Raw genomic sequence first — 24,895 nt, 5'->3', positions numbered from 1 at the left:
GTAGCATAAACATACTCTGTCACCACTTACTCATCTCAAATACAGGGACAGGAATCGATAGAAATCGATCATCGTTTGAGAAAATATCTCCATCACCAGGACACGAGCAAACATCTTTTGGGGATGGTACAAGGATCAATAGGGACACATCTTTACTCAGTTCAACCACCTCGCGATCATAAATACGGTAATCAGCACACTCCTACATTAAAAACAATATCCAAACTGTATAGAAATCTTTGACAAGGAACGATGGTACGTCATGTAGTATTAACATAAATACATATAATACTTTAGCTGCATTGGTCCATTGAAATGACTTTACAAAGAATATCTTCAGTTTAACAATGAAATTGATTGAAAAATCAATTTGTACAAGAATAATTTAGTACGTAAACTTCTAGTCAGGTGTTTTACAGCGCGTTCAGATTGAGTGCAGGAGAACGATACCCTGGTTCGGGCACAAATCCTCAGGCCGTTCACACTACGTAGTACCCACTAGCTTCGTTTATTTATAATTTCACTTTTTTCACTGTACACAAGTTTTAAAACCATGTGCAGAATAGAAGCTTCTCTGTACACGTTTATTCATTTAGGTGTCGTCGTTCACATTGGTGTCCGTGCCCGAGCATTGTACTCGGGTACTGTCTTTTTCGTGGTGCCCATGCCCGGGCGCTTTGACTCGGACACCATCAAAATGTTGTGTTCACATTGGTGCCCGTACCCGAGCATTGTACTCGGGTACTACCTATTTTCGAGGTGCCCATACCCGGGCATTTTGACTCGGGCACCATCAAAATGTTGTGTTCACATTGTTGCCCGTGCCTGAGCACCGTACCGGGGCACTCAGTCTGAACGCGCTATAGAACTCGTAACAACATGAAATAATTCATTTCAAATACCTGTCTACTGATGCCAATATCATCGAGGAGTGTTTTAACCGCGTGTTCCAAAGTGGATTGGAAACTAGGAGGTGTTTCCGATGCAAGATCTTCGCTAGGAGTCTTGATATAAAAAAGAAAGAATACACATAACTACTATATCAAGTCAATGAGAAATATCTTTTTACGCTCCGAAAGCAGCTCAAAAATGGATGGACTATATGAAGCAAAAAAGCAATCTAAAAGCCAGCGTTCTGGTCTTCAGCCAAATATATCAAAAGTGTGAAATTTTTAACTCAATCTATTTATGTATTTGAACTAATCCTTACCGTCGCCAAGCCAGTCAACCACTCCCATTCTTCTCTATAAAAGAGATAAAAGATGCAGTTCTATTAGCAACACAACACATGGACAACACATGTACATGTCACATGAATGTACACAACACTGCTGTACAAGTGACAATTGACAGTGCAATTTACCTGGAAACATGAGGATTGTCTCTGACTTTAACGTAAGGTAAAATGTTCGGTGAATCTCGTGGTACGGTGATGTTTATGGAGTCAACAGATGTACGAAGTTTCATTAGACCCAGGTATAAACCTCTAGAACATGGTACACGACATCGTTTAGTCAAAGATGAAACAGCCAAAGAACAATAGTTGAAACCGTCATAAGATCTATCTTCCAAAAACATTTAACTACGCGCACATTCGCTTAAACATAAACATTAAACTTCAGTGTCATTAGCTATATGTTCAAGAAAAGACACCTCTTTCAGATCAAAAACATTCTCTTGCTGGTGACACCACAAAAGTGGCTATTTCGAGAGAAGAAACAATACTTACTTTTCTAGAGGTTTCTTGGTTTGTTGATGGTAAGATATCATATCCTAAATGAATGATGAAGTTAAATCCCTAATTTATACACTCAAAGTTGATTTCCTACATTACTCTATCGTGAGCCGATTTCTAGTCTACATATAACAAAAAAATAGCTATGTAGCATCTGATCATTGTAGGGCTATTTTCCCCGTCACGTTTGTGACATTTACACTGTAATCCTTTTGTTATTCTTGGCTCTAAGCGTGGACAGTAATCAAGGCCTTACAAAGTGTTGGATATTGTGTCTTAGGGCAACTTTATATTAAAATTATATGGTGAACAAGTCTTTCATTAATCATCACAGAGATACAAAGGCATTTATGCTGCATCACAAAAATTGAAGTTTTCCAAAGCCTTTTCGCCCGTCTAGTGAACATTGATAGAAAAAGTAATGAAAAATACATGTAATAGAACATCTAATAATCAAAATTTAAACCAAAATAGACAGACTAACATTACATAACATAGCCATATACAAGTAGTATTAAAATATTTCTATGCAGGCTCATTTTCAGATAATTGCCCAGATTTAGTATATGGAAATAAAGTATTCAGGTCGGTTGGACTAGTCTATATAAAAACACGTAGATCAACAAAACACAGCTAGCATCTAATCACTGTAATAAATTTCTACCTATGATATAAATACATGTTTGTAAATGCAGATCGTCCAGATTGGTATAGTCCTGAGAAGGACTGTTTTTGTTGTTGTTGACTGACGTTTCGACAACCTTAGCGGTAGTCATCTTCAGAGTCAAAAATGTAGTCGTTAGCAAGTTGTTCGCTCTGTCGTCCAAATGATCGTAATAAAGTAAATGGTTTGAACCCGGGAGTATCGTTACATGTCTGTAAATGTAGATCGTCCAGATTGGTATAGTCCGGGTTCAAACCATTTACTTTATTATGATATAAACATGGAGCGAATTATCAGTGTAAATCAGAGTACAATGAGCGCCAGCAGCTACCATAAAAAATACAGAACAACGTCCTTAGATCATTCGGGTAAAACATTTTCAGCTATCTTGTCGCTATATAATACCTGGATGGATGACTTGACAAGATTCAAAGCACTCGGTGTATCTTCGGTGTCCCTCGTCATCGATTTTCGTTCAAGTTTTGATAGCGAAGTCCATTTCATGGAAAGAGTTCGCGAACGGATGAAACTAGGATTCTGACAATAAAAATGTACACTATTGTCGATATAATTTTTAGAGACGAAAAATACCCAGGGTAAATATACACGGCCTTCATATCATTCAAAATCTCATTTCAAGAAAGTCGACTTCATAGTGAATGGTTTGAGCCTTGGAGTATCGTTACAAAGTAGATCATCCATGTTAGTGCAGTCCATCAAAAGAATTTATGGTGTTAGGGTTAAGCAACTTACAGACGAACAAATTTTCTATGACAAATACTCGCTAGCCTGTGTGTGTATGGGCAAAAAACTTTTTACGACAAATTTTTATGTGGCGAATTTCTTTGATCGTCTGTACGTATCAACATATCACATTTGGTTGATTTGTCATATTATCTTTGTAGACCTTACAGACGAACAAAATCAGTCATGTGGCAAATTTTCTATGAGAAATGCATTTGTTTAAAAGCTGACATGCTAACTTTTGAACAAATGTATTTGTCAAAGAAAACTTTGCTAAAAAGTCCCATGCCGACGGGCAAATGACATTTGCAACATAAAAATTTGTCAAAAAAAATTTGCTCGCCTGTAAGCGGCTTTAGGGTTGACAGACGTTTTGACAAACTTAGCGGTAATCATACACCAACGGTAGGCAGAGTTTATAAGTACTTTTGAATGACTTTCAAGGGCAATTTTTGAAAAATTTCAGTAATTTTACCACACCGCTGACCTTAATTCTTTTTTCAATAATTTTACCACACGATAAATTTTTCAATAATTTTACCCATGACCTTAATTCCATTTTTCAATAATTTTACCACACCGCTGACCTTAATTCTTTTTTCAATAATTTTACAGCACCGCTGACCTTAATTCTTTTTTCAATAATTTTACCACACCGCTGACCTTAATTCTTTTGGTAATAACGATAATATTTGTTCCATTTTTATCTTTGATAATTTGATAATGCAGCTGACCAAGATCATCGCAGCCAACACCAGCCTAAAAAAGGTACAAAAACTAACGATTTAGAGCCCAGTCTTCTAGATGTTTAACTATCATGTCAAGATGAGGCAAGGACGCCATATTGAAAGGTGGAAAAAAGCAAAACTCAAATTGAAAAATAAGTTAAAACAAAGTTTAAAAAACCATCCTATCAAACATTTTAAGAATCGAACCTAGACTATCAACTTTGCGACTCTATATCAACTCAGCAAAAGCATATTTTAGTCGTAAATATCGTCAGTTTTGCCACCTTCCAAGATGGCGGCTTGCCTCACTTATTACGTAATGAAATTTAAGTAATCAGTACCTGAAGTGTATCCAAAGCTTGCAATAAACGTCCACGTAGATACACAGTTGTCGACGAAAGATTTCGCTCAACTTGATCTTTTAATAACTTTATATCTTGCCAAGTACAGCCAACCTAAGGTGAAGAATTAATTTCACCGAAGAGTCATATAACTTTGTTCATACGTAGTTGGTTTTCATCGATTGACAGAACTTGTGGAACTGTAATGTTATTTCTTTTAATTTTTTACAGAAATTACGTTCCAAGCTTTTTTGTCGATATATCAAATATTCATACATTTCATTGATTAAGATTGACATGCAACAAGGAAGGCTGTGGTTAAAGACGTTAGATATGCACTTTAACACGGTTGACATGCAACAAGGAAGAGGTTCTAGATGTCAGAATACAGTTAGGAGACTACCTTCAATAGCCATTGAAACTCTTGAGTAAAAGATCCAGCGGAATGATCGTCGACTTCAACAATCGGTAAATTGTCGTCAAGCGTCACTAAGATCTTGTCATCTTTAGTGTAGAACAATGTCGCTAAATATATACCTCTACAACATAGAAATTAATGCAAAGAAACATCATCACGGGCATGTCAAAACATAAAGAATATCTTCTTTAGGTATTACCCAGCCGTTGATTTAAAACTGCACGTGTACTTCACAATATCACCACAATTCAAAACCACCAATCAATAACGCTCAATGCCCAACGTCAAATCTCACCTTTTAACTTCCTTAACAAATTTCGGAGTCGACGTCAGAAGTTTGGCGTATTTCGCAAAAGTTCGCTTTTTACTGTCCTTTCTATCCAGGTAATAGACGTCGCTTCCTGAAAAACCCAACATACCCCCATCTATATCAACATATCCATCATCCTATCATTACTAAATATACATACTTATCCAACATCCTTCCTTATATCTATGTTACCCTATTCATAGTCCATACCCACAAATCTTAACTCTTACAACTACAAATTATCCTCTCCTAGCCATTATCATAGTTCATACCTGTCACCATATACCCTTCCTAATACATATATTAACTTATTTATCCACTCATATCCATATTAAAAAATCACATTCATATATTCATACTCATAAGACTTAAATTGATAAAAATACATATATTAACTTATTTATCCACTCATATCCATATTAAAAAATCACATTCATATATTCATACTAATAAGACTTAAATTGATAAAAATACAAGTTTGAATGTTTACCAGTAACAACGTGCCATGAGCTCGCTCGTTTGCGGTGCATTTGTGGAAACGACGCAGCCTAAACGATTTTGTTTTCACGTGGTATTCGAGAGTTTGTTTGGTGAATTTGAACCTCCTCGAAAAGCTTGGCAATTTGATCAAGTTTTCCTTGGAATCTTGGAATACTATCGTCTATTTCATGCCAGCCTATCAGAAATAATTGAAGTAAATTTAAACAGAAAAAAGCTTCCGAGATGAAAAATATGTTTCAAGCTTCCGAGATGAAAAATATGTTTCAAAGTAGTTTGGTGTAGTCTTGCTTGCTGGGACCACACAAGGTGGACTGGAAACGCGAGAATTGCTATAAGGGAAATACGAGATGGACTGGAAACTAAAGTCTTACTTAATTGGACCACACAAGGTGAACTGGAAACTTCATGAGACTACACATAATGGATTGGAAACTAAAGTTTTATTTGATGAGATCCCACATGATGGACTGGAAACTAAAATCTTACTTGATGAGACTACACATAATGGACTGGAAACTAAAATTTTACTTGATGGGACCACAAGGTGGACAAGAGATCATCCATTCACCGTAGCCTTTGATATTGCCCACAGAAACTCGAACATAATATGCGATAGACTGTAACGAATAATAATAATTACCGGATAAAGAAAGTCATGTTATAAAATATCTGGTTTATGATGATAAAAAAACGAAATTTAAAAACCATGAATATCAAAAACCTCAACATAACATATTCCAGTTTTTCTTAATTCTTGTCACCAAATTTCTAGTTAACTTATTCTTAATCATGTAAATCCTTGTAAACTAATTCCTAGACACCTTATACCTCCCCATTTAAGTCCTTTTAAACTCATTCCTTAATACTATAATTCTCACCATGTAAATCCCTGTAAACTAATCCCTAGACACCTTAATCTTCACCATCTAAATCTTTGTTGCCTTACTCCTTGATAACTTAATCCTTCGTATATAAAATCTCGTTGCCTAATGTAAATCCTTCAAATCTGAACCCTCGTTTCTTCGAATAGTTTGAATGTGAGTTCAGTAATTTTCATGTAAGTTATATTTATAGTTATTCCAGTTTGTAAAAATTTACAAAAATGACGAATCATTTTTATGTCATTGACATTGCTTAGGAAAGCAAAACGTCAGACAATTTTTCTGCAAACATTACAATCTGGAATAGAGTTAAATCTAAATGCTCGTTGAATCAAGTAAACCATTATTTACATCCATTACGAGTTACCTTCTGAAGTCCAGTAATGATATACTGACGATCTAATACATCATGAGAAAAATATTCACCGTCCAGATTATCGAAAGCTTTTTCACGGCTCCACTGAACTGTCAAAACATTGACAATGATTAATAAGCTACGTAGAACATCCTCTTTGTACTAAAGTGAACCGTACTTTCAAAACCATATGTTATGAAATATTAATTCATTTTTGATGAAAAACGGACTTAAATAAATTTGATACATTATTATCCTATCAACTGCACACTTAAAATGCAATTCATGATAGAAAAAAGCGTCATAATTAACATGAAATAAATTATCGGACAACTAAACTCTCGTTTACCCTCCCTCCCCGAATAGTTTGCACTATGTATGAATCGCCACTCATCACGTCATTGCACAGTTTCTATGGAAACTTCGCACGAATAAAGCACTGGGGCCAGTTACACGAACGCCAAAAAGCGTTATCCATTGGATTGGATAGCTTATTTTTTTGAGCTTTTAAAAACATCTTTAAAAAGAAAAATATAAGATTTGAACTGAGCAATCACTGAAAGACAATATTCCTTCTAAGATTACAAAATTTCTTTGTCGTTAGGAAAACATAAACATCTTTTTTACAAGTTTGAAACTTATACTATCCAATGGATAACGCTATCCTTTTGGGCTTTGTGCAGCCGACTCCTGATGACAAATAATGAGCAAATAATACATAGTTATCCGGCTGGATCCTTGAGAAAAGCAGGAAAATTCAAATTACCTCGAAATTTCGTAACGGGGTTTGCCTTTCCACCAACTGGACCAGAGAAACGTACGAGAAGGGAGGTCTCAGATGCCGCTGACAGAAATACTGTCGTCGCACGAGATGGCAACTCTATCAAGAAGAAAATTCATTTAATAACGTAAGAAATGACAACTTGACGTGATGCGACAGCAGAAAATACTCACGTAGACCTTGGAAACCAACCAACATTTTCTTTAAAAGATGGAGTCGCCACTCGCATTCTTTTAAATGTTTCTCACTATCCTGTAATGGGAAACATAAGTTGATTTCTTATGCACTATCCTCACTATGACATAAGTATAAGTAGATCAAGTACATTAATTTCTTAAGTACCATCTTCACTATGACATAAGTATAAGGAGATCAAGTACATTGATTTCCTATGTACCATCCTCAATATGGCACAAGTATAATTCTTGATAACAATCTACTCAATTCATACCTTAGCATCAGTAGAACCTTTATTGACGACATCAGCAACGTATTGTTCCACTTGTTCCTCCGCAAAGGTTTGAAGCATTTTTAGATGATTTTCCAACAAGGAGGCTGAAACTGAAGACAGAAAATCGTTAGGATATCGCCACTAAACAATACAACCTGTTAAACCTTAATGATTAATGACTTACGTCGGTTGCTTTCTCTTGCGTTGTGTTCCAACAACTGACTTGTAATTGAGTCCGATTGCAACATTAAAGAGATGTCAAGTGGCGAAAAGCCATCATCGTTAAATCTGAAAAATTTTAAAGAAGATAAATTAGTGCAAAATGTGATTGGTTGATTTTCTTGGCCACCTTCCACTATATCCTATTCCACTTTACCACACTCTATCCCACTTAACCACATCCTATCCTACTTGACCTAACCCTACCCTACACCACTGTTGTATTTCCTGAAAACTTTTCTCAATCCACAAAGACAACAAAAAAAAATACGTTCTTTTAGATGCTTGCGCGAAAGAATATTGGACTAAAACAATGCGTTCGCAAAGAAGTTAGCCCAGATGGAGGAAGGAATGACACTCAAGTTTTCCAAAAAAGTGGGCAAAGTCATTGGAAAGGGTAATGGAGCATGGATTTGGTCACCACTCTTCGTCACGGTCATGATTTAAAGTTATAATGTGTTTTTTTTTACTTTTTATAAAATGGAAAGAAACTTGTTTTAGAATCAAACTTCAACATTGCAATAAAACTTTAAACTTTAATGATCATCATTCGTACTCACTCGTTCACATCAACGTCAGTCGTAGACAGAAGTTTAGCGATTTGTTCCGAATCTTGATGTTCAACAGCTTTGAAGAAAGCTATAAACGAGAAAAAAACCCCAATAAATAAATTGACGAAAAAGCATTTTACCAAAAATCATGTAATACAAACCTTCCAGTATATTGTCTCTTTTTCGCTTCGTTTTTACTGTTGACAAAAAAATAAATGATTCCAGTTCAAATTCTCCAGAGACATTCAAAAGAATTGAAATCATTTCTTACCAGACATAGTTTCAGAAGAGGTCTCGATGACAGCATTCCGTCGAAAATTTCGTTGAGAAAAAGAAAAACTACGTCGCAAAGGTCGACCTTTCTCTTCCAAGCTCACTGAGCTAACTTTTTCGTCCTCAGCTTCAGGAGTTAAAGATTGCTCATCATGGCCATCCAATGTAAGCTTACTTGATGATACGCGAAGTCTGTTTATATTCTCAAGACTTATCGAAGCTCGAGGAGGCCTGGTAACAAATACAGAACAGCAAATTTTAATATCAAACGATAACTCCACTGATACACTGGAAAGGACTGGGGAGAGCTGGGATCACCGAAACACAAATTGTGCTCAAAAAGGCCAGAAGGCAAAAGTCTGAACAAGAGCAATTCACAAGCAAATACGACGTTACATTTTAGATTAACTCACAGAGTTCACATATTGTTCTTTTTCTCTTACCAAATTGCGTTACCCAACTTAAAAAATCACATTAAATCTCATATTCTATACGCACGTCTCTTGCCATGGATACATTTTACTAACGTAAACTCTATTTTTGAAGAGTGGGTGTTTTGCATGAAAATATATCCTCTTTCCTTGATTGGCGAAAAATATAATTTGATTTGCAATAATGCAGTCGTAACTAGAGTGAAGTGAAACTCAACGTTAAAAAGATTTAATGTCATTTCGATACTTTTTTAATGACAAAAATTTGAGGCTGAAGCGGTTAAAAATATACAATTTCTTCAAACCAACAGATTAAATACAATCATTCCGTACTGTTGACGGACACATTAGCGGATTCAGGGTAAGTCAGCATACATTACTAAAAATACATTTCTAGATTCAAATTTAAAATACTTTAGAGCTAATCCTATTGAGAGTTTTTCAGCCTTAAAGATTACCTAGAAATTTAGAACCAACAAACGTTATTACAAAAGTATTTTGAGTTTAAAATGAGCTTCCATAATTTATTTTGATATTCTCGAAATCCGCCATGCAATGCATAGACATAACGATAGACAACATTGTCAGAAATCTTGTGTGCAATATTCTCAAAGCAGTTACATTTACTTACATATTTAAGTCAGGTGGGATGACTTTCTTCTTACGAGCCTAAAGAAATAAACAAGACAGTGATATTGGATAGAATAACAACAGCATCAGCCTATACATAAATAAATCTGATGAGAATTTCATTTCGAAGATGGTTTCAAGATGTCAAGAATTTCAGTATTCACAAAGCTGAGTAAGACAACGTCGATCCCTTTCTCAACGAATCTATGCATAATCCAGGCAGGGCCTTCCACGAAATCCTGGAGTTCAGGATAAAATTTCCTTAGGTGGGTTAATGATTATAAATATCTGCCACCGCAAGTACAGTAAAGCGAGGTTTATGAAATTTTATACAACAAACGATATCAATGTATCTTCGAATCAAACATACTCGCAGGCACGACAGTTTGAAAGAATCAAACCCTCGTTATTCCCACACAGCAAAAACGAAAATATAAAGCGCCTAAGGAAATCGATAAAATACTAAAATTAATCATTTTATAATTACGTCCTGACAATGATGTATTTAAACTTGACAATTCGTATATACACATGACCCTAATTCGTTAGACAAAACACAAACTAAACAAAACCCAAGAAAAATAGCTTTTACCATAGACGCAAACACATAAGACATTGTACAAATAGCTTAAGAACAACAAACAAAATGCTTAAGATATTAGTACTGTAAAATATCGAAGGAGCTTTGTGAGAGAAACTATGGCGACAGTACTTAAGCCGAGTGAATGCAAAGAAGAATGATTTATGAACGTCAACAGTCTTAGACAAGGATGTTTACATTCATAATTGAATTACAATCTAGCTTGTTCTTTTGCATTCAAATCACTAGAATGATTAAGGTGACACAAGATTATAGAAAATACGTAAATAAAAAGACATGCAAACGAACAAAAAATAAAACTCGAGCACATAACGCTTTTTTCATAAAGAGCAAAGCACGTACATGGGCAGGATAGTTAGGTACACTTACATATATAGAATATGATAAATTAGATATTATATTAAATACATAGACAGTAGCGTAACACAAGCACTGGGCCACCCCTTCGTCAATCATCCAATGGAGGGCCCCCCACCTTGTTCAACCAGAAATATCCTAAATGATCGCATTTGTATTCATTTATAATTCTGTAACTAACAACTTGTGTTTACATAAGCAAAGCATACTTCATTAGTGAATAATCTATATTAATTTGTTAAGCGTTCGCCTCCTCCACAGTTCCTCAAAAAGAATTTTTCCTTCATTGAAAATAAAATAAAAGGGAAAAGTTCTTTTGTACTCTATTGTAAAATAAACACAATAAAACGCGTGCGCTGATTGGTCCATATCTGCGTTTGCATTGGTCTGTGCAAAGCAGATCGGAACTCAATAATGTAAATGAATAAAATCAAATCAATCATGAATACATTTTAAAGGAAAATTAAAATATTTGTTTTTAATTTATCTGTTTCGTATTATTGTTATTTTATAAAAGAAATAAAAGATGTTTTTCGTGTTTGCACTGCTTATGCAAACCTCGGAGACGTTTGTGAGAACTCTCGAGCATGTGCAACCTTCGTCCTTCGGTCTCGGACTTGCACTGATCTGCTCTCGTGTTCTCCCAAATGTCTCCTCGGTTTGCACAAGCTCGTGCAAACACAGTAAACATTTTCTAATTTTTTAAGTATCAATACGCTGCCTGTCCGTCGGTAGTTCGTAAAATGAAAGTCCATAAATCTAAAACTCTCCCAGCCCCTTAGAGCCTCACAGACCCTCCAGTTGAAAACATATTTGCCACATGATATCTTGTACACAAACACAACCAGTAAAGATAATCAGGCAGATTCTTATAAACTCATTTAATATGTGACCACCCCGCAAAAGGCCAGTTAGATCTTTTTAAATGATCTAATGCAAATATTTAGATTGCGGGCTCAATGTCAATGAGAAAAAATACCATCAAATATGAAACAATAGCGTGAAAAAATTTTCCTTGAACAATCTTATCATTCTCCATAAACAGTCAAGAATCCACTTTCAGACAGAGTCGAGTACTGGGAACGAGTGACAAAATCTGACGTGTACACGTTTACGCACAAAAGAAAAATTTCAATTTCAGGTTGCCATGAGAAAAAAGAAAAAAACTAATTTTGGAACAAAAAACTCAGCATGAAAACTAGCAAAACAAAGCAAATGTTCAACTGCACTGCGTGAAAGCGTATGAATGCCTTAAATTCCTTTAGAAGATAACACAAAATTTCGCTACAATAAATGTAAATTACAACATGGCATCAACATTTTGAAGTTTCAGTTTTGTTTATGGAAAGACATCAAATACATACTTAGGTTATTTACTATTTGTTCTAAAATAAACTATTACAGCAAAATACAATTGTACTGGAAGATACAATCATTGTATGCACAAAATAACAACAGTGCAAGCAAGTAGCAAAAATACGTATTAAAATGGCGAAGAGCATTTTTTACACATTAAATACGACATGGATGTCATTAATGAGTCATTCTGTCTCATGACAGTAAAGGATACTTGTTTAAAAAAAATTGTCTTTGAATGGGCGGATAGTGAAATATTACAAATATGTGTCTCGACGTGTGATCCTGAATATATATATATATACTAAAATCTCATCAACGTAAATTTATATTTATGTATTTGGGTGCGTGGACAAAATTTTAGCTGTTCATTTAATATCTATTCTTGAAAATCAAGTGTTTGGTGTATTAAAAAAATTTTATGGCCTCTAGTACAAGAGCGAATCATAATAGTCAACTCGTTATCTTTTTTGCAATCAATTAAAATTTTTGTCATCGATGACATTAGCATACGTTATCTAAGGATTAGATGCATTAAAGGCAAACATATTAAGTTTTCATAATAAATTTTCTTGAATTCATTCGCAATGAAAAACGATGTTAGTAAAATAATTCATCAAAAAATATACAAACACGTACACAAACACTGAGAAAATATGCATATATCTTGGACTTCCTCTTTATAATTATACCTTTATCACTTTAAACGTGAAGGGTAAAATTATAATCCTTTAAATATCTGAAACTCTAGCATGTCGTGGATAATTATAAAACCTCCCACAATATATATTTGTGAGTTAATACAAAAACAAACATCAATGGTAAAACTGACCTGCATTTGCAACAGACATGCTACACACAGTATGATACTGAAAAGTTTCTATCTTGATTATTAACATTATTATTATTGCTACCTTAGTTGAATTATGCTCGACACACTCACCAAAATATTCAAATAATATAAACTATTCAAGCTAATATATACATGCAAAAGGCTTGAATCGTCACTGACATTTAAAGAATAGCAATGCCGATATCAACTGAGATAGTCCTGCCGTTTCGAGCAACTTGTCACCACATTTTAATGACTTGTCATAAAACACAAGACATAACAGCTGAAGACGATTAATCGTACGGATTAAACTTACCCTGTCCAACGTCCCGTACGCAAAATTCGGTTCGAGCGTTCGCTGTAGGTTTGCAAAAATCGAGGGAAAAACTCTCCGCTCGCTGTCGCTTCTCATCATGTCAAATTACAGTCGCAGCTCGCCGAAATCGAGAGCTGTTTTTATCAACGAACGACTTGTATATTTATTCGATATTTAAAAATATGTCATATTCATAAGAACTGGTGATTTCCAGCGCACTCGCCAATCATAGATCTTTGCAAAACATTAGCTAATTTAGGTCTTTACAGGTGGTCGTCGTATAAATATACAACTACAAATTCCATGCTTCGTTTTATCAAATATTATATTCTACTGTTTCATTGTCTTACGAACAATCACTTATGCGTAAAATAATGCATACGTCATAAGAAAATGGGATGGGAAAATGACTCTAGGTACAAAACTTTTTGTATTGACTATAATCAATCATGCTATTGTTAACATTTGCTAACAAAATTATAAACCATTGACTTCTATGTTCTAATTTCTGGATCTATATAATGTACACAATTATCATGTTAATAATAAGTTGACTATTGTTAGTATAATGTTTTAGCGAAACACTTAAATCATGTTTTTCGTTTTTCAACTTAATATGCATATATAAAACAGTCCCCCATTCAATGTCCTCCTAATTGCCATGAATAGCAAATGCCGATGCGAACAAAGACACTTTTTTTGCTTTTGTCGCAGCAAGCTTGTTATACGAGATTTGCACTAAGTTTAAATTTATCTCACAAAAGAGAAATCAAGAGTTCAACAGCAGGGAGCGAACGAGGGAACTATATCGCTAACAAAAAGTTAATAATCGTATATAATAAATCTAGAAACCGGAACCCAAAGGGTGTATATTTATTCTTGAAAGTACATACGTCATTCTGCGGTGTCAAATTGCTCACATGAATATCACTTACTGGTTGGCGCTCATAATTTGCGCTTCACAACGAGGAAAATGAAAATTGTAACGGTACCAGATGTTATTTACAAAAAATTCACTTGACTTGAACTTCCAGTGGCGACATACCGCGCGAACTACACCTATGTCTGTGCCGGCCTTTAATAGGAAAGTGGGATGATTTTTTTATCGTTTTCAAGAAAGACAGCCGCAAACACACCCAAAAACCACACGTCTTTTTCTTCCGTAACAATCACGTTAATTGCTACACATTAATGGCGTACAATGATCGATGATAATGAAACTCGCTAAAACAAAACCTTCAATTATCTTTATTTGAAGGTGCCTACCAAACCACATCGCTCCTAACTTTTCCTCTCATAATTTAGTCACCGAAGCGGACAACAAGATTATAGTAGACGACATAGTCAATTTATGATAGTTCTGCCATTTTGATCGGAGTGTTGATGTGTTTGTTTAGTTTTTAAAATTTATTACATTACAATTTGCAAGGCCTTTGGGCTTCCTTATGCAAGACAAGACATCTCAATGATACGAGATAAAATAAATATATTGGAAACAAACTCTATTCGTGTAACTCCTCTATTTTTATGTTTGAAGCGAAAGCGCGCGTTGCATGGTTAGCGCTGATGAAATTGGTCACGTGACTTCAACTTCATCTGAAACGTTTTCCTCCATGTAATGATTTAAAGCAACAAAAGCGATTAAAATCAAGACCTAAAAACAACAAATAGTACCAGACATTAATGCAGTTACGATCTGCAACGACTTTCCTCCTTTTCCGTCTCGTTGTTTATAATATATGTATTTTATGTGGACACACACGAGCAAGTCAATTTATCTATACAATCAACTATAAAACTCCAGCATCTTAAAATTCCCCTATTATAAGAATGTTTCGATATATATTTCAGGTTGTTGGTTTAAGACAAACTTCAGAGAATAACTTTCTACTCAGAAAGTACAAAAAAATATTTACAATACAATCATTAAAGAACAGTTCATATAAAATATCATTACAAACACATAATACAATCGGAATGAACAGAGCAAAATATGATATTTCGGTTGCATACACTCCACATTCCCCATGTTAACACATCTTGGGGAGCAAATAAAATATTGTATTTTAGTCACAACCAAAAAAAAAACGCTCTGTGAATCGAATTCCATCCCTAGAACACGTGCTGAATAATCAAAATCAGAATACACGAAACGCCATACCTGAATCGTAAATTTAAACGCCACAGATTTAACATCATTTAAAACAGGATAAATGGCGCAAAGATTTCACAGTTATTCACATCAGTCCAACGACGCGGCATGTATAACACGACGAACAAACCGCAAGTTATGCAAATACGGACTCGACTCGCGAACAATATCGAACTCGGAGCCAAAATGAAATTAAATACATCTGAAATTCATTATATGGAAGCTGCGCCGCTGGGCACTCTTCATATATAAACAAGCCATGTAATGGCAAAGAAAATCCGGTTTGATAAAGGATCATCAACACCTGAAGCGACCGAAAGATTATATCCCAAAATACGATAATTGTTAGTTTCTGTTTATTTTATGGAAAGCGAAAACGCAAGACAATTGGCAAAGATTCATAATATCCACTAGACGTTGAAACACTCTAACGGTAATTATGGTAATTTTTTATCAGGGGTTAACGGTGTAAATAATACCATGAACGCCAGCAGACAAATTAACGAACTGTACATTCTCGCGTCGTCAAAACTAGAACTAGCTAGAATATTTTCTTGCCGGCGCATTTCGCTGTTAAAAAAAAACACTTCAGTCTGTCAAGTTGAACTTCAACAAGAAATTTCTGGAATCAAAGCATGCACAAACAGCTGACTGTGTGCACTATGAAATACAAACACTTGTAAAGATAGATTATTTTACTAAGCCCAAAGGAGTCGGAGCCAAAACAAACAACGAGAACAGCTTCACTTTCCTTCACCTGTTTCATACGTAGTGATTTAGTACTACAATATAGGACAGCACAAACTGTTAAATAGATACTTTAGAAATATGTTTCTGCGGTTAAATGTTTTGTTTTCGCTGAATCATATCAAATATCGATGTTAAATGTTCCACGCGCATGCATACTGCTTTTTAGAGTTCTTGTGCAGTCATTAAAATTTTAACGTAATAATTGGTGGAATGACCATCTCTCCCGCGTGTATTTACCCCGCAAACCCCACAAACAATATCCTCAGACAAGTTGCTAGCAGGATCATCAGCACAAACAACGACAATGTCAATTTCTAATTAAATATATTTAAATCGTCTTACACTCTGCTTACATAATTACCTGTAGTTCATGATGCTCATATAGCTCCTTAATCATTAATAGCAAAATTCCGAGTAGAAACTTAAAGCAACGCGCAATATTCCCAGTCTTGTTAACGTCAGTATGAAAACGAGCGCATACATGTTAAGCTGTATGACTTTATAAGAGCAAGACTTATAGTCTTATCTTAAAATCTCATCACTGCCGCCTTCAGTATGCAAGAATGACATGAAGCTATTTCTTAATACCATCGCCTTGGCATAAACACGCAACATTAAGTAGCTACGTCACAAGATATAGACGGAAAACGATGAGAGGATCCGTAATCCGTTATGATCCGAAAAAAAAATCCGAAATTCGTTCCAAGGTGAGAAAACGGAACGTTCGATGATGTTTTTGATCAAAAAAATTTATATTTATAAAAAGGTTAGCTCATACATTTTAAAAGGCATATCAAGCAACAGATTAGAAAATGTCAGTCGATACATATCAGCTTGAAAACTCCCAGGTTTAACTTCCCGGAAGTTTGTCACGTGATATTTGTATCCGTGGCCAAGAGACGAAAACTGTTTTTGTGTTTTATAACAACGTCACGCTATTAAACATAGTTTATTCATAAATTACATCAAGGCCATGTTGTAAGAACGGAACAATTCTCATCTGAAATCTTATAATTAATGTATAATAAACCGGAAATAAAACGAACCAATAGATATGATGTCTGAATGGTAAAACCGGAAGTAACACCAACCATGAGATATGACGTCTGAATGACTGTATGACGAAACGGTTATCTGTCTCGCAGCATAAAATACATTGTCATTACATGGTTCACCGAGAGATAGTCAATGCCCATGCGTAGATAATATTATAATCAAAAGCTACACTACGTCACAGTTCTCATAAGTATTTATCTCTCATAACGATATAAAAAGTGAGTAAATCTTTATATGCGTTTTGATATCAGTAACTTTCAACATATAACTTGCAACTGAGACGGAACCCAAGTCTCAAACGTCTATCAAAACTATGCAGCTTCTCTCTACCCCTTATCCGTTCTTCGCCATTCTTTTACATTATATTACAAACACAATAAAACGCATGCGCTGATTGGTCTTTAGTCGTGTTCGCATTAGCCATTTCAAACCGATCTGAGCTGATCCAATCAATCAATCAATCAAAGAGAATATGTCAATCACTCATGAATGCATTTCAGTAATGGAAAATTAAAACGATTGTTTTGAATTATCTGTTTCGCATTATTGTTGTTTCATTAAAGAAATAAAAGATGTTTTTCGTTTTTGCACAGGCTTATGCAAACCTCAGAGATGTTTGTGAGAACTCTCGAGCAGGTGCAACCCTCGACCTTTGGTCTCGGGCTTGCACTGATCTGCTCTCGAGTTATCCCAAAGGTCTCCTCGGTTTGCATAAGCCCGTGCAAACACAGTAAACATCTTTTATTTTTTAAATGAAAAACAAGTTTGCATATGCACATGTTTGTAATATTTTAACGCCATATACCGCCATAAAAGTAAAATAAATTAAATGGTTTCAATCCGGGAGTATCGTTACATGTTTCTGGATGTAGATCGTCCACAAACATATACCGCCATTATTAATTATTTCCATTGATGTGTGAGAATTTCTTATGTTACTAATAGAACACAACTTAATTTACTCGATTTCTACCAGAGCCGTGGCCAGCCTGAAAATCTAGCCCTGCTATCAGGGGCGAAACTAGAACGTTAATAGGGGGAGATCCTATATTCAACTCTGCCCTTTCTTTTGTTTGCGATGTTAATTTCAAGAAGTCAGCAGGGAAGAGCTGAATATATGAATATCTACCCCCAAATTAACGTTCAAGTTTCGCACCTGCCTGCTATGTAAATTTTTCTTTGTTCACTCGCCGCCAAAAACTATAGTTGTCCAAAGAAGTGAATAATGATCTGTTATTTAAATAGGAGAAACAAAACTTACAGTTTTTTCTGTTTACGCGCCTGACCTTCGCAAATTACAACATCGGTCAATACAGGCATTCACATTTCACATCGCTCACACTTATACCACAGAATATGTATTTTATACTGATGTAGGTGCAAAACGTCGGCAATACGTCATGTAGTACAATCTGTAGTGAAACAAAACAAAATAGTTGCCTACCTCGGCGTGGGCGTCTGGAGAGGCTGGTGCCGATGAATAATATGTTTGTGACGATGAATTGTAACCAAATGGAGTGCTGTCTGTGTGCGTGTCACATTCTACGATAGCATTCTGCTCAATTTCTTCTTCAAGATACCAAGCCGTTCCTAGAATGTATAAGATATGATAATGAAATTGGATTTCTTGGAAAGTCCAAAGTTTTGATATTCTCGCTATTGACATTGGATATTTGTTCCTCGGAGGTTTTCAATGGGTGTGTGGGGGGTACAGGGGACAAAATGAACTTCGTTGTTGTGAATTTCAGAGTGCGAGATTATTGTTGTGGTAAGAAAACATGCTATCCTACACTATCCCCACACAATCCTTCATTTCTTTACAATGAACAACGGCGATACAGAAATTTTAGAAAACATATTGGAATGCGCAAGAATACATTAAAAATACATTATGAATATGTCATAAATACATTACAAATATATTATAAAGCATTATGAATACATTATAAATGCATTATGAATACATTATAAATGCATTATGAATACATTATAAATGCATTATGAATCATTATAAATGCATTATGAATACATTATAAATGCATTATGAATCATTATAAATGCATTATGAATCATTATAAATGCATTATGAATATGTTATGAACACATTATGAATATAGTATAAATACATTACGAATATATTATAATGATATATTATGAATATATTATAAATGTATATAATACATTATGAATATATTATGGCACATACAAATAAACTTCGCTGATTCCTTACCTTTGGTGAAACAAGAAACTTTACTTTAAGTGGAGCCTTAGCAAGATGAAACTTCCGATTTGTTTTATCAAAACTGGAAGGAATTGAGGCAAGTGTAAACGAACGGAGAAGTCGCCTCCTCTGGGCTTTAGTTGATGGTTTTTCTTCGATAGATCTACAAAATATAAAAATATATTTAAGAACAGTTTCTATCTCTTATCATAAATAAAGCTGATTTTAGTAGTGTAAAGACTGTTCTTGCTCTCTTTTGTTCATTCATCACTACCTACACCGACACACGTTATCTTATTTCTTATATATTTTAGTCAGTGTAAAGACTGTTCTCGTTCTCTGTTGTTCATTGACACACGTTATCTTAATTCTACATTGACACACATTATCGTATTTCTTATATACTTTAGTTAGTATAAAGACTGTTGTAGTTCTCTGTTGTTCATTCATCACTAATTTCAATGACACACGTTATCTTCTTAAATATTTCAGTTAGTATAAAGACTGTTCTTGTTCTCTGTTGTTCATTCATTTCTACCTAGACTGCACACGTTATCTTATTTCTTATAAATTTTAGTTAGTGTAAAGACTGTTCTTGTTCTCTGTTGTTCATTCATCACTACCTACATAGACACACGTTATCTTATTTCTTATATATTTTAGATAGTGTAAAGACTGTTCTTGTTCTATGTTGTTCTTGTTCTATGTTGTTCATTCATCACTACCTACACTGACACATGTTATCTTATTTCTTATATATTTTAGTTAGTGTAAAGCCACGAAAAGCCTTCAATAATCAATTAACTTCTTCAATATTAGATGTCTAATATTCATCAATTCTTTCCTAATGACCATCTCCACTACACCCGACCAGCATAGCGTTGACCTCTTCAAGTTCATTCACTTTCATCTTTCGAGAAACAATTTACTCCCGTTCACTTCTTAGAGTGAATTCTGTACTGGAGACTAACAGATTTTTATTTGAAGAATCATGTCAAATTTCTGGGAGGAGAAAAGCTCGTGTGCTTTTAACAAAGATGTATAATATTTGCGCGCGACGTATTGAAATTGTAACAATTACTTAATTTATAAAGTCTCCTTTGTTTGTATAAACCATATATATGTTCCTTTCATTTTACTAACAGCATTACTTCTCCTTTCATAACTTTCGTCGAGGGTCTATAACTAGATGCATTTCTACATTTCCATAAGTTTCTCCTGAATTTGTATCTCGGTATCTGAGCTGTTTCAAATTTGAAAACAAATTTGGAAGAAGCCCTTTGAGACCGGATGCAAAGCCTTCCTCGAAACTCCCTTTGAGTAAACTTTCAGCAGACGTTAGGTCCCAAGTCTCGGTTGCTATCCAAAAGATGAACGGACACTCCTGTGTCTATGACTTTACCATTTACAGTATTAAGTAAAAATATGAATGCAGAATTCGCTGAGTAGGTTTGCGTGCAAAATGTAAAGCAATTGATAAATGACGCAACTTGCTGTTTTTGAAATAGAGGCGGCAAAACATATTTTATATTTCGTGACTGACAAAGCAATGATATTGACACTCACAATCACCGTCACGTTGCATTGAAAACAGCCACACGTTCAATACGTATACAGTGCAGTTACAACATTAAACGAAAGCAGAATAAATGATAAATCCGAGTTTAAGATTCAGGTGCTACTAGGCAAAGTTATGTGTGATCTCACAGACAACACTTTCATGTAGCTTTATAAAACAACCCTACAGGATCAGCAAGCATATTCATGAAAAATTCACGCGAAAAGAAGTAAAAAACAGCGTATTATCAATAGAGAAACCGGTTTAACAAACAAAGAGAATGATGTCAATGAGCTCAGTAAGGTATAATAAGACAAAGATTGTTTACAAATTACATTGCTGTTTGGATTGATAAGCCTCCCTCGACGAAGAGATTTTCTTCAACTATTGCAAAATTAATAATTTCAAGGATATTTTGATATCACCTATACACAACATATACAAAGTTTACGTTTGTCCCTGTAAAAATCTCTTATCATCCTTCAAACTCTGAATATAGAACAATAATTACCCTAAATATCGATGAAATCCTGTCCAAACGTTTGCTACAGCTGCTTCGCAAGTCATTGTAGTGATTTTAATGTACCACAAAAACACAGCGTATCGATATTTACTTCTACAACAAAGACCGCTACGACACTGCACTTATCACGACCAGCGCCTGACTTTTTACAAAAGACGTGACGTTATTAAAAGACGTTTGTTTTCCAAATTGAACAGGGAAGCAATATTTTACTTTTTAAACAATCACTCACTAGATGACCGCATGTACCGAGTTTATTCTTATTGATCAATTGCCCGTGTAATAATAGAGTTGAGACGAAATCAACGACCTTCTAGAATCAACGTCGCACCAATAAAAATTTGACAGACACAGGATTTACGTAGGCATACATTGTGTACTTTAAGACATTATATCATTATAGATATTGAAAATGCACGTAGTATTTTAAGAAAACTTGAGGCAATACCTTATAAAAGATATTAATATTGGCTAAATATGTATTATCACAGTTTGAGTTCTTGTTCAGTTGTTCGGAAAACGTCATCGAAAAAGACAACTTTTTCAGTGAAAACTCTACTAATGGAGTCATTAATCTTGAGATGAATAGCGTTCGCAAAACTAAAACACATAATGACTTGACATTATACTTATTTATATCGATGAAAGGCGGTAAATTTCATATTGTCTTATGTTATGGTATATTCCTTTGTAAACAAACTACTCGAGAATTAAGGTCATTTTCACATGCTACATGAGAATAAAGACACGGGAAATCACACATCATGTCCTGAAACAGCGACGAAAATGTACAATAAAAAGTGAAGAAAATTGAAGCCGACCAGTGTTGTGTTTATGTGGTTGCTAGGCACCAAAACAATATGACGAAGCATCAAAAGAAGTCAAAATAAAAGCGGCCACTTAATGAAAATGAAAAGTAAAAACAATTAGGAAAAAACCAACACACTAAAAATGTATCTTAACAACGTTGAAACACTTCATATATTTACATTATAAATCCTCCCTTTTTGTTTAAAACGCATTCGACATACGTAAAATGGGTCTTTTGTGGTGTTGTGCTCTTTCTTTGTGATCTCATCAAAGAATACGGCTCGAAAATAATAAGGCGGTCATTGTTGTCAGTTTTTTATTCTGCAAAACACGGCCGAATGTAAACAATTTTAGTACTTTCTTTAAAATATGAATTTACCTTTCCAATTACTATAATACTTATTATTATTACTAAACAAACTGCAACAGACTTGCGACACACACAGGTATAAAAATTAAATATTGTTTTATATTCCGTTTCAGTGATGATGTTACGCCAAGTCCGTAATGGTTTTTGACATCATGAAAGAACTTCTTGTTCAATGGCAAATGAATTCGCAACATCGTTAATGAATGAATTTGATTACACAGTTAAATAGTGACTAAATTAATTTCTTCATCATGGCTATATTTGTCGTGAATTAATGAATTTGGTACAGGGCGCGCATGATTACATTGGCTACAATAGTAGATTACATAAGAGTTCTATGGCGTCATGACATGAAAAGCTGTTGCTAGTACGCTGGTTTTTATCTGTTTTGTAGGCAATGCGAAGGCTAGTGATGTGTCAAGGCCTGCCGGGCGGTTCTCAAGGACTTGACTCTTCTTTTGAACTGGGTATATATTTCTTTCTACATGAGCGATGATTTCACAAAATATTTATACACGCGTATTTTAATGTGCGTATCAAGTCTTGATTTGTGTTGAAGACGTACGGTATTGTATTCAATTGAAATCAAGATAAGCAATGCATAAACATGCCATTTCGGATAAATATCGAATACAACATTACAAAAAAATATCCGGTGCTGCACCTATCTGGCGGAAAAAATATCTTGCGCAACTTTCTTGCCAAAAAAATCCTGCACAAACAAATTGTCACTCCCTTTTCCCAATTTCTAATGGTCCAGCGATGTGATCCAGCCCTAAATTTGCTACATTGCAGATAAATCTGTTGCGTCATGAAGATATTTGTTACATCGTGAATGAAGAAATTTTTGCAAGTAATTGAGCTCTGTAATCGAGATAAGTAATATTTCTATAAATTATCAAACTAAATTATCGAACTAAATATCGCAGGCAAATGTGTAGCATCGTTGATTTCCCCTGTCACAAAGATTCAGAGAATGCTTGGTTTAATACATTGTAAGTTCAAATTGCGAGTAATTTGAAGTAAATTTGCTACATCGCGAATAAATTTACTCGTGACGTCATGACCAAACTTGATAATTGTGTATATGTAAATAATTTGCAACATAATGTACGGCAGTACGCGTTATAATCGTTAATATTGAGCAAGCAAACTAGTCACATTGGAGATTTTATTAGGAGTGTAATTCAAAACAATAAATACAAAAAAAACTCAGTTTACTTTTACAGAATATCGCCAGCAATTAACATAACGAAAAACCCGATTAAAAAAGGCAAAACAGTCAAACGCAATGTCGTGTACATTTGAAAACAGACTTGGCAAGCTTTACCACAGCAAAAATCATTTTATGCTGAAATAAATAATTAATGAAATTAATAAGGAAAAATTAAACCTTCGTCAGAAGCAAACATAAAGTTTCAAGCATCGTATTCGAATAAAGGTTTGCAAATTTTATGACCCGCTCACGGCTGGAGTGTTTACAAGCAAAATAATAATAACATCGAGAAATTAATAAAAAACGATTTTAAGTATTAATGACGACTGTCTAGCAAGTAATATGGCGGTTTAAATGAAAGGTCGATGAAAACAATAAAATGTCAAGTTTTATGACTGAATCGAATGACAGACATTCAATCTATATATTCAAGTTAAGGACGCCATATTGTCTAAAGTATCCGAAGAAGCACCTGTAAAATTTTGCAACGAAACAAAGTACTATTAATGCATAAACTACTTACAAATTTGAATCATTAGCGTCCAGGGAAAATGTGTCATCTGTGGGTTTCGACTCAGCTTCTGCGATAGATGTACGCTTATTCATGGTTGTCGATACGACCTTCGTCAAATTTTCAACGTAATTGTTTTCGGGCATCCTGTAGAGTTGAGAAGTAGTTTGAACAAACAATACAACAAGCAAACAATAAATGTTCTGTTTTGAATATTCTAAATGAGTTAGACGTCAAACAGTTTCTTAAATGA

At 34.6% G+C, this 24,895-nt stretch overlaps 1 protein-coding gene across 1 annotated transcript in view; it reads right to left on the bottom strand.

Annotated features, from left to right (window-relative positions):
- Positions 1 to 24,895, bottom strand: part of LOC124447935 (ankyrin repeat and fibronectin type-III domain-containing protein 1-like) — a 28,318-nt gene that overhangs the window by 2,768 nt on the left and 655 nt on the right. The window contains exons 2-26 of the mRNA XM_046998931.1: positions 24,655 to 24,789; positions 19,665 to 19,817; positions 18,878 to 19,025; positions 10,015 to 10,052; positions 8,951 to 9,183; positions 8,841 to 8,876; positions 8,689 to 8,767; positions 8,094 to 8,197; positions 7,910 to 8,019; positions 7,632 to 7,710; positions 7,444 to 7,557; positions 6,690 to 6,787; positions 5,970 to 6,058; positions 5,613 to 5,616; positions 5,431 to 5,488; positions 4,926 to 5,031; positions 4,616 to 4,751; positions 4,213 to 4,326; positions 3,807 to 3,902; positions 2,805 to 2,936; positions 1,730 to 1,773; positions 1,364 to 1,486; positions 1,211 to 1,244; positions 903 to 1,004; positions 31 to 202 (exon numbers count right to left, since the gene is read on the bottom strand). Coding sequence (XP_046854887.1) covers positions 31 to 202; positions 903 to 1,004; positions 1,211 to 1,244; positions 1,364 to 1,486; positions 1,730 to 1,773; positions 2,805 to 2,936; positions 3,807 to 3,902; positions 4,213 to 4,326; positions 4,616 to 4,751; positions 4,926 to 5,031; positions 5,431 to 5,488; positions 5,613 to 5,616; positions 5,970 to 6,058; positions 6,690 to 6,787; positions 7,444 to 7,557; positions 7,632 to 7,710; positions 7,910 to 8,019; positions 8,094 to 8,197; positions 8,689 to 8,767; positions 8,841 to 8,876; positions 8,951 to 9,183; positions 10,015 to 10,052; positions 18,878 to 19,025; positions 19,665 to 19,817; positions 24,655 to 24,789 — 2,537 coding nt within the window. The remainder of the gene's footprint in view (positions 1 to 30; positions 203 to 902; positions 1,005 to 1,210; positions 1,245 to 1,363; positions 1,487 to 1,729; positions 1,774 to 2,804; positions 2,937 to 3,806; positions 3,903 to 4,212; positions 4,327 to 4,615; positions 4,752 to 4,925; positions 5,032 to 5,430; positions 5,489 to 5,612; positions 5,617 to 5,969; positions 6,059 to 6,689; positions 6,788 to 7,443; positions 7,558 to 7,631; positions 7,711 to 7,909; positions 8,020 to 8,093; positions 8,198 to 8,688; positions 8,768 to 8,840; positions 8,877 to 8,950; positions 9,184 to 10,014; positions 10,053 to 18,877; positions 19,026 to 19,664; positions 19,818 to 24,654; positions 24,790 to 24,895) is intronic.

This window comes from Xenia sp. Carnegie-2017, unplaced genomic scaffold, assembly GCF_021976095.1.
Source record: "Xenia sp. Carnegie-2017 unplaced genomic scaffold, XeniaSp_v1 HiC_scaffold_23, whole genome shotgun sequence".
Lineage (NCBI taxonomy): Eukaryota > Metazoa > Cnidaria > Anthozoa > Malacalcyonacea > Xeniidae > Xenia > Xenia sp. Carnegie-2017.
This window is presented reverse-complemented; position numbering and strand designations above follow the sequence as displayed.